Source organism: Drosophila gunungcola, chromosome 3R, assembly GCF_025200985.1.
Source record: "Drosophila gunungcola strain Sukarami chromosome 3R, Dgunungcola_SK_2, whole genome shotgun sequence".
In the NCBI taxonomy this organism is placed as follows: Eukaryota; Metazoa; Arthropoda; class Insecta; order Diptera; family Drosophilidae; genus Drosophila; species Drosophila gunungcola.
This window is the reverse complement of record NC_069139.1, coordinates 25,353,162-25,366,813: the sequence shown is the minus strand read 5'-3', so window position 1 is coordinate 25,366,813 and position 13,652 is coordinate 25,353,162. Positions and strand designations below refer to the sequence as shown.

At 40.8% G+C, this 13,652-nt stretch overlaps 4 protein-coding genes across 4 annotated transcripts; 2 read left to right on the top strand and 2 right to left on the bottom strand.

Annotated features, from left to right (window-relative positions):
- Positions 1-309: 309 nt before the first annotated feature.
- Positions 310-4,189, top strand: LOC128251855 (uncharacterized). The gene is made up of 13 exons (XM_052979090.1): positions 310-485; positions 618-753; positions 806-916; positions 975-1,134; positions 1,208-1,234; positions 1,335-1,500; positions 1,553-1,894; positions 1,955-2,773; positions 2,832-3,003; positions 3,065-3,167; positions 3,230-3,361; positions 3,426-3,567; positions 3,631-4,189. The coding sequence occupies exons 1-13, from the start codon at positions 391-393 to the stop codon at positions 3,857-3,859; spliced, it is 2,634 nt and encodes an 877-aa protein (XP_052835050.1). The 5' UTR covers positions 310-390; the 3' UTR covers positions 3,860-4,189.
- Positions 4,190-4,287: 98 nt separating this feature from the next.
- Positions 4,288-6,859, top strand: LOC128251863 (peroxidase). The gene is made up of 5 exons (XM_052979101.1): positions 4,288-5,740; positions 5,799-6,138; positions 6,195-6,390; positions 6,445-6,550; positions 6,612-6,859. Exons 1-5 carry the CDS (start codon positions 4,512-4,514, stop codon positions 6,691-6,693), a joined length of 1,953 nt encoding a protein of 650 aa, XP_052835061.1. The 5' UTR covers positions 4,288-4,511; the 3' UTR covers positions 6,694-6,859.
- Positions 6,860-8,037: 1,178 nt separating this feature from the next.
- Positions 8,038-9,265, bottom strand: LOC128251883 (collagen alpha-1(I) chain). The gene is given in 4 exon segments (XM_052979126.1): positions 8,038-8,280; positions 8,282-8,733; positions 8,803-8,904; positions 9,188-9,265. Coding segments are annotated over 3 exon segments (600 nt in total). The 5' UTR covers positions 8,834-8,904; positions 9,188-9,265; the 3' UTR covers positions 8,038-8,163.
- A 905-nt stretch (positions 9,266-10,170) lies between these two features.
- Positions 10,171-12,582, bottom strand: LOC128251862 (collagen alpha-1(III) chain). Its single transcript, XM_052979100.1, has 3 exons — positions 12,551-12,582; positions 11,842-12,474; positions 10,171-11,544 (listed from the first exon to the last, which is right to left on the bottom strand). The coding sequence occupies exons 1-3, from the start codon at positions 12,579-12,581 to the stop codon at positions 10,175-10,177; spliced, it is 2,034 nt and encodes a 677-aa protein (XP_052835060.1). The 5' UTR covers position 12,582; the 3' UTR covers positions 10,171-10,174.
- Positions 12,583-13,652: the final 1,070 nt, after the last annotated feature.

Here is a 13,652-nt window from a genome sequence, read left to right as displayed (position 1 = left end):
ACTGGTTCTTTATTTTAGCATATAGTGTAAAAATACTAAATAAAGCCTGAAAAATATAGCTATGGGTATTCCCTGTGCCGGTTATAAGCTAAATCGAAGCTTATTTTAACCTCTTTGTTAGCTGTTTCTTTCCATTAATTAGATTTTTAATCAATTAAAAAACTTTACTAACAAGAAGCTGACAGATTTAAATAATATCGAATTTAAATTATAAAGACAACGATTTTTCTAAATCAAAAATAGTATATTTTGTCTAGAGAAAAATGCATTTTAAAACATCACACGAAATGGAGTTGGATTTTAGTGGACTCGCATTACGGTCACACTTCTTACCGCGAGAGCTTTAAAAACACGCATTTATTGGAGGTTTTTCGTGATTGATTGCCGAATATGCATAGAATTCCCCTGCATATGGTGGCTGACCCTTGCCCCGAGACCTCTGAATATGTAACAATGTCCAGGGTCATGTGTCCGCGTAACCTGATGTAAGTATCAACACTATTTGATTCTCGACCACACCGTTTTCCAAATGCTGTGAAATATTGCTCCTCCTGAATGATTACTCTCTAAACAGTCAATTAAATCCCATCTAACAATTGCATTTATCCCGTTTGCAGAGAATGTGAGCTGTTCTTGAAGGTTTTGCGAAAGGAAACCGATGCAGTTTTTCACAACTTTTCCGAGAGTGCTCAGACGTCCTTAAATGTTTCAAGAAAATGTATGAACATGAAAAACCGTGATGTGCTGAAGAAGGTATATGCATCCTATTTTCGGTGGCTATTCGTACTGTAATCATTTTTCTCAGACTTCCCAGAGTCTGGACGAAATAATATGCCGCGCACCCAGCGGAACCACTACATTCGTTGACGCGATTTTGGCCCGAAGTGTGATTTATATGAAAAGTAACCAGCACGGCGTAAGTAATCTTTAAATAACTTGGATAAATATTGTTAACAATACTGTTTCATTATTAGATTGCCTGCGATGACCTGTTATTTTATGAGGCTTTGGATCCAGCTCTCAAGACAATAGAGGGAACTATAGTCTCACAGATCCTTTTATGCATATGTCTCTATATGGTGCGGGAATATAAAGCATCACAGGATAAATTAGCTATGTTAAAAGACCTAATTGGTAATATTTACAATATTATTTTGTTTTGTTGAAAACGTAGTAATTTATGTTTTTTATTTTTTATTTTTTTTAGGGAAAACGCCCTTATCTGATAAAAGTGGTGAGTAAAACTAAATTTTTTGCGGTTGGTAAACCTTCACTTTCCATAATGTATACAGTCAAAGTAAGAGGCCTAGAATACAATTAATCAAATCTTATAGAAATCGCCATGTTCCTGTCTCTATTACAACAATATGATGAGAAAATCAACCAAGCTAGGAGGAATGTTGAGTTTGTCCAGAAAGTCCAAAGCAAGACCTTAGTGCCTTTTGAGGGACATAAGCTTACAAGGAAAATACCATTTGCCAGCAAAGCTTGTGAATACCTGTAAGTAAAGAATGTTTCCCTTGCTGAATTTTTAGTACATCTTCATTCATAGCGAAAAAGAAAAATGTGCCGGAGTTTTCGCTTTGACCGACATTCCCAAAGGAGAAATTGTTGTGGTGGAAAATCCAATTTACTTCCAATTCAGTGCTCCATTTATAAACTGCGATATGTGTGGATTGCATCGGGAACTGCTCTACACCTGTGATAAGTGTCGTTATAAAACCTATTGCTCAAAGCTGTGCATGGAATCTGATTCAGAAGTGCATCAACTTGAGTGTTATGGATACAGAATTGGCCTAATACCTATGCTAGAGGCTTCGATACTGTTTCGATTGTTTCTTCAATCAGGCAAATATATACTTCCGGCTTTAGTCGATTTTGCGATGGAGGGCGGGTATGTAAAGTGCCAATTATCGGAGTACTTATAATCACAGTTGTATTACCCCGAAAACAGAGTAGTAAATGATCCCCGTGACGCTTGGATCTTTATACAGGAGCACGCTCAGGAAGAGGATAGAAAATACAACATTGTTGGGGAATTTCTTGCCACATCGCCTGATTACAAACTGCTCACGAAGGAGAAGTATCTCGAAGTTGTAACTACCGCATTCCGTCTGTCGGTTTTTATTTACAATGACACCGACCTCACAGATAAATACTTTTATTTGCTGGCTCTACAGAAAATAGACATAATTAATGTGATGGCCGCGATTCTTTTACGGCTCGCTGGCCACGTTCTGTTAAAATCTCAACGAGATGAGCTGTACTATCCGAAACCCGGAGAAGTCATGAATGAAACTCATGAAGAATTCTCAGAATGTGGTGCACTACCGATGCCAACTGATCGCATAACCGCAAATGCCTTTAGCTACTACGGAATAAATGCGATATCAGATTTCATAGACTGTTACCACAACCTACATGACAGTCTTCCTGAGGTCGAAAATGAGTTGCAAGAGAAGTCTTCTAATAATAGTCCTATGTTTTTGTTTGCTGATAGACTTCATTCCATATGCATTCAAAAATATGAAATCGAAACTATTGAAGATATCATAAGTGCGGAAATCTTACCGACACAACAAGTCGTCGAAATTCTCGATATCTTTAACACTTCAAAACGTTGTCAATTAATGACAAGTATTGCAACATATTTTCACCTATTTGTTCATCAATATTTTAATAAAGTTGCAAATACCTTCCAACTTAAATGCACGCTTCGTGCCACTTTAAAAGCTTTCAAACAGGACTGTGCGACAGAAAATGTGAAAGTCATGTGAGTTGGTGCCTTTTTATTCTGTTTACCTTTTCTCAAGATAATAATATTTTTCCAGATCGCTACCGAGAGGAAAATGTGTTGGAGTTACTGCTAAAAATGTCGTTGACGGCGAAGAGTTAGTGATATGCTCTGAGATTGTCAGGCATCATGATCCGAACTTAATGTTGAATTTAGTACAATGTCGAGAATTTAATTTTCTTTCAAATTCTAATCAAGGGAAACCAAGTGTAAGTGTTTGGTTGTATTTTGAAACCGTATAGTTAATATTTTTTTTATTATAATTTTTAGTTTGAAAAAGGCCTTGGCCCTTCTCCCGAGTTTTTACGACATCATAAAGCATTCATATTCACAATTAACAACAAAATATCAACTTGGAAACAGTCTACTCAAGGTTTGAATGATATAACTCATATTACTAATTTATAAAGCTCACTAAGTATGTATTCATTTAAGATGAAAAGCTACAGGTTAAGTTGATCATTTTATACGGCACTTACAACAGTTTTCTTGACTTGCATTGCCCAGAAAAGGATGAGATACGTTTGATAGGAGTCCTTAAATTTTCCATGTTTTTGGCTATGAATGGTTTGTATTTGTAAATTTATTTTTCTTTTGGTTGGGACTAGTTTTGTATTTTTTTTAAATTAAGGTTTTTTGCAACATGCAAGCGATAACATTATGCACGTGGTTGAGTTGATTGAATTGGATGATATCTATTTTAAAAATGTCGACATGTACCGTCAAACCTTTTGTGTAATCAAGCGTATTATGGAACAATATATTGACATCATGTGAGTTAAAATGCATTATGTATTAATCAAAAAAGCTTGTTAATTACTTTCCATCTTTTTTAGGATTGATTGCTCGGATTTAAGTGGGAACTATCCCAAAATGTTGCTTGGAAGCTGTTCATTGATTTTAAGAAGACTGCAGCTTCATACCGAAGCTTTAATTGATAACGAAGAGGCTTATTCATTATACATGGAATACAGTACCTACCATTACAAATGGAAGACAATACTTAACTCTTATATTCTAATGCCACCAGGTTTAAGAAACTTTTTGGTGGACTCCAAAAATTAAGGTAAATTTTACTGCAAACGGAATTTTTGTTTATCCTGTTAATTCTCACATGCGAAACCAATCGAAAAATATTATGTTTTTTGTTATTACAATATTATTAAAGACATATTCCAGTTAATTTAGGTTTAGGTTTAGAAAAAGCCAAACTGACTATTTGATTTAGTTTTCGTTTAGTCAACGTTACATATTTCTATAACTGGTTTGTTTGATGTACTTAACAAACAGATATAAAGAAATACGACTCATAATTCTTTACTTAATGCACCACATAATGATTAAGCTTTATCTGTTTTCATTGTTCATGCCGCTGACAAAAATAAAACTACCAATACTTTATCTTTTTATATTAGCTGCACGATAAGTTCATTTAATAAGAACTCGGCTATTGTACTTTTTTTTCGATCCGTAAACACGTTCCGGTCGGATTTATTTGTTTTTGAAAAATCGGCCACAGTTTGAGACTTCCGAATATTGGAAATTATGCTCACATATTTCTGCACGTTCTTCAATCTGCGCCATCATACCTAGAATTTTGTGAGGCATTATCACGTCTCCGGAATATGGAGATCGTGCGGGCCAGCAACTGGCGGAGTTCTATATATGGGCGCCCAGTCGCTGGTGCTGCATTGAGTTCTGCGGTGTCGTCGGTGCTATGAGAGTGTTTCTGGTGGTTTTGAGTGTGCTGGCTGCGACGGTGGCCATCAAGTGTCCGTATGCGGCAATCGAACCCTTGGCCAGGTCCAAACGGAGTGCTTTTGACATTCGACCAGGTGTCAGTGATGGAAGCTTGGATGCTCTGATCAAGGACTTTATGCCCAAGTACAATGCCAACAATGTGCACATTAGTTGGGCTGAGCCCCCGCGTTTTGGTCCGCATCAGGCTTTAAGATGTGGTATTCCACCTCGAGACTGCTTAAATGATACGCGGAATCTGCAATATCGGAGTATCGATGGATCCTGTAATAACCTTTTGTATCCTGAGTTCGGAATTTCCGTTTCCCGATATGGAAGGCTTCTACCTCCACGGCAAGTGGAGCAGGCTCCGAATGCCCGGTTGATCTCCTTGTCCCTGTACGGCGAGGAGACAATAAACGATAGATTCCGCACCATGGCGTCCATGCAATGGGGACAGTTTGTGGCCCACGACATCAGCCAGTTGAGCTTGCAGGGAGCTCCGCGGGATTGCTGTGCCGAGCCACGTCATTCGCGCTGTCAGGTCATCAACCTACCGCGTGGAGGGCCCATCGCCTATCATACGGGCAAGACCTGCCTGCACTTTGCCCGGAGTGTGTCTGAGGCGGATGCCATTTGCCCCAAGAGTGAAGCACCCTATCCCGAGAAGTTGACGGTGGCCACTGCCTACCTGGACCTGTCGTCGGTCTATGGAAACAACCCCTCGCAAAACAGGAGAGTTCGCCTGCTCAAGGGCGGTCTTCTGAAGACAAGCTACACGAATGGCCAGCACTGGTTGCCGGTGAGCCAAAATGAGAACGGCGATTGCGGGATCAAGAGCGAGTGCTACAGCGTGCCGGACATTAGGAATCAATTCTCGCCCACCATTACCCTGCTGCAGACTCTGCTGGTTCGGGAGCACAATCGCCTGGCCGAGAACCTGGCGCTGATTAACCCCCATCACGACGACGAGCGCATCTTCCAGGAGGCGCGCAAGATTAACATTGCCCAGTTTCAGAAGATCACCTACTACGATTGGCTGCCCCTGGTCGTGGGTCGTACCTACACCTATCTGAACGGTCTAATTTATCCGGTCGAGCCAACTGAGTACGTGAACGACTACGACGAGACGGTTAATCCCGCTGCCTATGCGGAGTTTTCTGCCGCAGCCTTCCGATATGCCCACACCCAGATCCCCGGCTGGTTCTCGTAAGTTTTTCTTGTCACAACTAAGGCTGATATACACTATAATTCATTGTTTTCACAGGCTGGTGGCCCCAAATCGCAGCTCCAACCAGACTATGCGTCTCAGCGACTACCTCGATCGATCGGAGACCATCCGCTTACTGAATACAGCCGACAACTACGATGCCATGTTGAGGGGTTTGGCCACTCAGTGCCAAAAGCGATCGGATGGGAATATCGATCGGGAGATCAAACACTATTTTCACCGCAAGGAGTTCGAGGAGTACGGATCGGATCTGAAGTCTATAGATATTCAGAGGGCTCGAGACTTCGGACTGGCCTCCTACAATGATGTGCGAGAGTTTTGCGGACTGCGACGAGCTGTGGATTGGGCGGATTTCGCTCACGAGATCCCGGGAGAGGTAGCCGATCAAGATGGTTATTGTAGTTCAACTCATTGTAATGTGTGTTTCTCCAGAAAATATCGCTATTGCGCCGCCTGTACGCCACTCCGGATGATGTGGAGCTGAGTGTGGGTGGCTCCCTGGAGTACCACGTCCCAGAGGCTCTATTCGGACCAACTCTATTGTGTGTGGTTGGAAAACAATTCCTGAACACGCGACGCGGCGATAGATTCTTCTTCGAGCGGGAGAACGCTGTAGGGTTTTCACGTGGTATGTAGAGAATCCTATTATGACAAAACCAAATGCAAATCCCTTATTTTGCAGCCCAACTGGCGGAGATCCGTAAGGTGAGTCTGGCCAGCTTGTTCTGCAACAACGCCAACTACCTGCACCTAATCCAGCCAAACGTTTTTGTGTTCCCAAACTCACAGTAAGTCCAAAAATATTTTTTTATCTTAACATATGTTATTGAAACACTGCTCTATTTTTAGTAATTCACTAATCAACTGCAATTTTATCCGTCAAATTGATCTTAGCAAATGGCAGGATCTCAGACCTCAACTTGTACACTAGTGTATAATACCTGTATCGAAACCAAATTGGTCAGCCCAATTTGTTTTTTAGATGCAAACACTTTTATTTTCAACATTTTCATTTTATTTTTCATCGAATATTTTAAACAATATCATAACGAAATTAAGTGTTTTTGGACTTTGTTTAAAAATAAGTATGGCACCGTAAGGATATATATATATATATATATATATATATATATATATATATATAAATACAAAAAGGATTGTTTAAGATAAATTTAAACGTTCTTGATGAGTATATATATAAAATACATTTTAAAATTAAAATCCAATTTTGTTTTATTATAATTTTTTTATTAAACATAATTCTATCAGACTCAATAACTCACACCCAATTTACGTTTCTTGCGTAGTTACCATCACCCCAGACATAGTATCAATTAGTATAGATACCGGGATACCAAAGTCGGTTTCTTTGGGAGTGGAAGATATCATCCGATCTGGTTGATCTTCCACCCTTGTTGGTGCTTCTGTCGTTTCTGGGTTGATAGTTACTGGTACATCGGTCGTTGAATCTGCTTCTGGGTTCTCAAAATCATTTCTGCTTGTAAATATTTCGTTTGGTGAAAGTGTTGTATATTCCGTCGATTCAGCTGACTCTGTTGAAGTGGTCACTGGATTATCAGTGGTTGATAAAGGTGTCATCTCCTCATCCTGGAATGTACCATTTGTGGTTCCTTCTTCTGGAATTTTTGTAGAGATTTTTTCCAACTCCTGAATGGATTTTTCCGTCGTTTCGAGTTCCTCTGATTTCTCAATCATTGCGGTTTTCATTTCAACAGTTGTAGTATCAATATCAACAGGGGTCTCTTCGGTAATTGAAGTTAATATGTCAGGATCTTGACTTTCTTTTTTATTTTGTTAATATATGGATATGTTAAATTTTTAGCTAAGGAATCTATTTGCAAAGTTGTTTGAATTATCTCTGCTTTCATCGTAGTTACATTTTTATCGATTGAATTCGGTACAGGTATTTTGTCAACGACAACTGGTTCTTTGCTTATTGTTTTATTGTCACCAAGTAGTATTGTTTGATTTATTGGGTAATTAATTTGACTTATTTGTACACCATTATTGGTTACGTTTTTCCTTTGGTGCGATCCGACTTGACTGATATTCAAACTCATGCTTGTATTTGCATTTGCTAAACTGGGTTTTTCCATAATAACCGTCCCCTTGTTTTTTGAAGTTAATGGCCGACGGCTAAATGTGCTCGAGTTATTTTTAACTGTTGTACTTGTATTTTTAATTACCTTTCGTTTACTAATCTGTTGATCAACTGACACATTTGTTTTATGTTCTTTGGAAATGGACACTGTTTTTCTGTTCTTATTTGGTGTGTTTATCTTGTTGCTCTGATTGATTCGCTTGCGATTGGAAACAGGGGAAGCAGTTGGTCTTTTGCGATTTAGGTTTTTGTGGTTTGGGGTCAGCTGCGAACTAATTTTCAGAACCTTAATTTCACTGGAGTTTGCTCGCATGGGCTGCGGTGCCTTGGGTTTGCTTGCTTTTTTAATGGACTTTCTGTTATCGGGTTTTGATGGTGGATTTTCAATGCTTGAACTGCCCTTTGTGGTTTCTTTTTTGGGCGGCTTGTCCTCTGCCGGTAAATAAACGATTGTTGGACGTTGTGTCTGGTGGTGTACCCCTGGTTTTCCAGGCAAACCTGGGGGACCTGGTGGGCCAATGGGCCCCGGAAATCCAGGATAGCCCGGTCTGCCACTTCTTCCGCGTTCGCCACTTTCTCCACGATCACCGCGTTCGCCCTTTTCACCCGGCGCTCCTTCTTCACCTGAAAGGCCAGCAACTCCTGGTGGACCCGGAGGACCCGGAGGTCCGGGACGACACTGACAATGAGTCTGTGATCCATAGTAAAAGGAAGAACCTAGCGTTTCAGGATTGTAATAGTACAGGTCATAGTTCTTATACTGTGGCTTCTTCGCTTTTGGACGAGACTCTGTTCTAACAGGCTGAACTGAGCCAAAAGACCACGATCCCTCGCAGAATGTTGAAAAGGCTTAGAAATGCAATAAAATTAAATTTAAAGCTGGCAATTTTTTTAAACTTAGTTATTTTCGTGGCTCACCTGATAACAGAAGAACAGCAAGCAGCCTCATGTTGAGATTCTACATTCGAAAGTGAACCCCTGTTTGACTAAGAACTCGTCTTTTATAGACTCCTCAAACTGCTAAGATGGGTGAGACTATAATGGGTTAATTGGAAACACGTAAAATTCAAATCGCTGATCTCAGATCTAAGTTAGCCAAATGATTTAGCATAAATTTAACTCCAGTGTGGTCCAATTTCACATGGCATTCGTTGATGTTAGATGAAAAATGATTTAAATATTAAAATGTTCTTATTTTAAATTAAAAAATAAGTTGTGCAATTGTGGTGTTTTTTATTTTTGTTTAGTTGTAAAATTATATACTTATTACCAAAAAAAAAGTTAATTCACTTTTGTTTTCTACCTGGGCTTTGTTCCACTTCTGCACCCATTGTTTTATTTATTATGGAGCAATAAAAAAGAGATATCGCGAAAATGGAACGATCTGCCTTATTTGCTTTTATAGATAGTAACGTTTGTTTTTTTATGGTGCTCATACAAATTGATTTTAAGTAGCGAAATTCGAAATGACACATGCCAAATTCTTAAAGGTAATAACAATAGTGGATCAATTAGATGCACGGAATCGTAAAGCTGTCTCAAACAATATGGACTTAAAAATTCTTGATATTTATCCCCTAATAATGTGGCCTAACCTATTTTTTATATTTATTATATTCGTTTTTATATCTTTAACACTAGAAAAATGTTGATAGCTTTGTAATTTTTAAAGTAAAGTAAAGTAAAGTCATTTTACACGAGATATGTAAACGGACTTACCGTAATGCTTTATATATGTATTTCAGATTTACAATATGTCTTTGAACACTTTTACTCGTCTGGTTTATAAGTTTAAACAATATGCTATTGTATTGGCAAAGCCATTTCTTTGCCATTGATTTAATTGTTTTATTTCTTTGTGATTTCACTTTTCATATGTCTTTGTCCATTGTTAATCTGTAGAATAGCAGACAAAGCCGAACCAATTTCTTGGAACAACGGAACAATTTTGGCAGTTAACAAAAAGATAGTTTATTGCGAATTTATTACAATTTTTATGGCAAACAAATTCGTGAAGATGATCTCATTAATAGAATAAACTGAAAAAAGTTTTGCATATCAAATATTACGATTTAGTTTACGCAAGGTGTTAAATTCTTATAATTTTGTATAATATCCCCCTAGACCGGTTTTATATAAGGCAAAAATAATTTCCTTAAAAGGGCTTTGTGTACACAGAAAAAAGCCCACATTCTTGGTACCTCTTAAATGCAACCTAAAAATATTGAAAGAAAAAGCACTGCAAGTGTTACATGTTTGGTTTTTTTATTTTCGTGAATCATTGGTTTGTTTATGTGTTATACTGTTCATAGGCATAAATGTGAAATGGATTTCTGGGAGTTCCAATGGCCAGGATAATTGGACCTTTGTTGGTTCGCTCCTCGATTGCATCACCATCGAAAGACTGGTTATCCTCCATTACAATTTCCATGTCCATCTGATCCTCCATTACAGGTTCGTCTTCTACGGCTTCTTCTGGTTCTTCGTCTGGTTCTACATTGTTTTCAGCACTCAAATTTGGATCCTCCTCATTTGCTTCTTCAGCGTAAACAGGAGTTTCCATAACTTCCACTGTGTTGTCTACATAGCCAACATAGCCCGCATCCTCAAGTTCAGTCTCGGAATCTGAATTTTCGGACGGTGTTTCTTCCGCGCCCTCCATAAAGTCATTATCATCTATTATGTTCTCGACGATCTCTACATCTTCATCCAGCAAGTCTAGATCATCACGGGGGCTTTGTTCACCACTGCCCCCCGGCTCATTGGGATTTGGCTGGTGATGGTTGTGTCCTCCGTTTCCATTGTGATGGGAGGGAGGGCTATTGTGCGAGGGAGGATGGTTGTGCCCTCCGGTATTGTGAGAGGGGGGATGATGGTTGTGGCCGTCATGTCCACCTCCGTGATTGTGGGAGGGATTATGGTTATGCCCCCCATTATTGTGAGAGGGATGATGATGGTTGTGCCCGTCATTTCCACCTCCGTGGTTGTGCGAGGGATGATGATGGTGCCCCTGCCCTCCGTTATTGTGAGAGGGATGATGGTGGTTGTGCCCGTCATTTCCACCTCCGTGATTGTGGGAGGGATGGTGATGGTGATGATGACCCTTGTCTCCACCATGCGGCGGGTAAGGTGGCGGGTATGGGCCTGGATGATTGTGGCCTGGATGATTGTGGCCTGGATGATTGTGGCCTGGATGATTGTGGCCTGGATGATTGTGGCCTGGATGACTGTGGCCTGGATGATTGTGGCCTGGATGATTGTGGCCTCCATGTCCGCCATGTTCGCCATGACCGCCATGTCCGCCATGTCCGCCATGTCCGCCATGTTCGCCATGACCGCCATGTCCGCCATGTCCACCATGTCCGCCATGTCCACCATTATGGGGTGGATACGGATAATGACCACCCTTGTTGTGTCCTGGTGGATAGTAGTGATGGTGGTGTCCGCCCTTGTCTCCCTTGTGTCCGCCCTTGTGCCCCTTGTCTCCCTTGTGTCCCTTCGAAGGCCAGGGCACAGGCACTGGGACGGGAATCCAAGGGATTTGTCCTCCTGGTCCTGGGTAGGGTCCTGGTGGGTACGGATACGGTGGGTATGGAGGTGGGGGAGGAGGAGGGGGATACGTTGTGCCTGGTGGTCCTGGTGGTCCAGGAGGTCCCGTTCCTAAAATCGATGTTAAAAACAAATTAACAATGAAACTATGAATTCGATATTTTAATATCTTAATATTTGGTCAACACGATCTAAACAGACCTATTTTAATCTTCTTGTTTTGAAGAGTTAGCGGTTTTTTTAAAACAAGAACAAGATTTAAATTAACTAATTTCTTATTGTAACCAATGTTGATCCTTTTTAATCGGGGTGTACATGACTATTGGAACTTTAAATATCCATAGTCCAAATAAGAACTTTAAGTTATATGTATAAGAGTTCTAGTTCTAGCCTTTAAAATTTACTTACCTGGTGGACCTGGTGGTCCGGGAGGGCCATCGGATCCTTTGTGATGATGATGGTGACCACCCTTCTGAGGGGCTGGGATTGGAATGGGAACTATAATTGGAGGTGGAATAATGGGTGGGTGCGGGTGGTGGTGATGATGCGGTGGAGGAGGCGGCGGCGGCGGTGGAGGAGGAGGCGGAGGTGGGTGTGGGTGTGGGTGGTGGTGATGGTGATGATGATCATGACCATGATCGTGATCGTGGTGATCATTTCTCGATTTGTGACCAGGTGGTCCGGGAATTCCTGGTGGTCCCATGGGTCCCGGTTGTCCCGGAGATCCCGGTAAACCGTAATGACCACGCTCTCCCTTCTCGCCTCGTTCACCCTTAGCTCCGCTGGGCCCCTTGGGACCCTGTTGGCCCGGAACTCCTGGCAAGCCAGGAGGTCCCGGAGGTCCTGGTGGTCCCGGTGGACAATTGCAGTGCTGCGGCAAGTGTTGTATAGGAGGCGGAGGTGGCGGGTAATAGTGCTGCGGTGGCAGCTTGTAGATCACACTTTGTGCTGGCGCCGGAGCCGGAGCTGCTTGGAGGGAGGCTATCAGCCTGCCCGTCTCGGGAGTCGGGCTCTTGGCTCTCGCCAGGCAAAAAGCCCAGCCTGGAATGAAAAGACAACCCAATGAGAAATCGAGTTGATCCGACTTAAGCCATATCCATCGGGGGAAATCCCTTACCTAGCCAGAAAATCACTGCGAACAGCCTCATGGCAAAATGGCATCTGCTGCCTTTCGCCAGCGGATGGATCATTTTTATACCGCATTATGAACTGTTAATCTCGTATGCACACTTTGTTTGAATCACTTTCATTAATCTAGATTCACCAGAACCGTTATATCATGGCCATTGAGAAATCTGCTCGCCAAATCTCTCGGAAAATATGCAAACCTGGTCGTGATGATGATTTCTGCCGATGTTCTCTCTTAACTTATGTAAATTTATGTCCATTCAGAAAGTGGACCGCCTCTGATGTATTAATATGTAAACTCGCATATGAATACAGCAGACATATGCAAAAAAGAACAGATTCTTTGTTGTTGGTTGTTTGGCTTTACTATTCGAATCGACAATGATTCAAAGACGTCAGAAAAGAAGCGTTTTGTCTGTTAATTGGCTGTTTCTATCAAGTTGTTCACACCTTGGTCGCGCGCCTACATATGATTAACCCCGATCGATTGGAGGTTACCCAAAGTCAACGAAAGTGTAAAGGTTTTCGGACCCGACACTTTATTATCTTCCCATATTGCGCAAGAAGAGGGCGTGACTCGATATTGCTCTTGAACTTCAACGTTAATCTGATTGCTAGTTCCCCGCCTTTTGTTCTGCATTTGCTCATTAGATGCACGCACAAATTCATTCTTCTTAAGTGGTTCGAAACGCTTATTGGACCTGGAGTTTCAATTAGATCTAAAACTTTAACTGCAATACCATCCAGTGCATTAGAATTGCTTTTAAAATCATTAGTTTTTACACATGGTGTTAGCTGGAGCACACTTGCACTGGGTCCGCTTTTTATGCCATTTTAAAAGTGCAAGCCCAAACTGCCTCAAAAAATGATGTCAAAGAGCTCGAGAAGTTGGCTCTGCCTCATCCTTATTAAGCTTGGTATCACATCATTTCCGTCATAAATTGGTACAAAATTATGTAAAAATTGACAAAACAAATTATTTAAATTTCAGTTTTTAACAAATAAATAATTTTTTAAACTGAAATACATTAAGGAAATAAAAATCTTAATTAAAAAATTAAACATGAATACTATTTTACACCTTAAACAAT

What these genes read in the sequence shown, in the direction of transcription:
- LOC128251863 (XM_052979101.1), top strand. Translation starts at nt 4,512, where the DNA reads ATGAGAGTGTTTCTGGTGGTTTTGAGTGTGCTGGCTGCGACGGTGGCC. An exon ending in CAGATCCCCGGCTGGTTCTC is followed by an intron (nt 5,741 to 5,798) that starts GTAAGTTTTTCT and finishes TTGTTTTCACAG; the next exon opens with GCTGGTGGCCCCAAATCGCA. An exon ending in CTCACGAGATCCCGGGAGAG is followed by an intron (nt 6,139 to 6,194) that starts GTAGCCGATCAA and finishes GTGTTTCTCCAG; the next exon opens with AAAATATCGCTATTGCGCCG.
- LOC128251862 (XM_052979100.1), bottom strand. Translation starts at nt 12,581, where the DNA reads ATGAGGCTGTTCGCAGTGATTTTCTGGCTAG. An exon ending in CGCAGTGATTTTCTGGCTAG is followed by an intron (nt 12,475 to 12,550) that starts GTAAGGGATTTC and finishes TTTTCATTCCAG; the next exon opens with GCTGGGCTTTTTGCCTGGCG. An exon ending in CGGACCACCAGGTCCACCAG is followed by an intron (nt 11,545 to 11,841) that starts GTAAGTAAATTT and finishes CATCGATTTTAG; the next exon opens with GAACGGGACCTCCTGGACCA.
- LOC128251855 (XM_052979090.1), top strand. Translation starts at nt 391, where the DNA reads ATGCATAGAATTCCCCTGCATATGGTGGCTGACCCTTGCCCCGAGACC. An exon ending in ATGTGTCCGCGTAACCTGAT is followed by an intron (nt 486 to 617) that starts GTAAGTATCAAC and finishes TCCCGTTTGCAG; the next exon opens with AGAATGTGAGCTGTTCTTGA. An exon ending in CATGTTTTTGGCTATGAATG is followed by an intron (nt 3,362 to 3,425) that starts GTTTGTATTTGT and finishes TTTTAAATTAAG; the next exon opens with GTTTTTTGCAACATGCAAGC.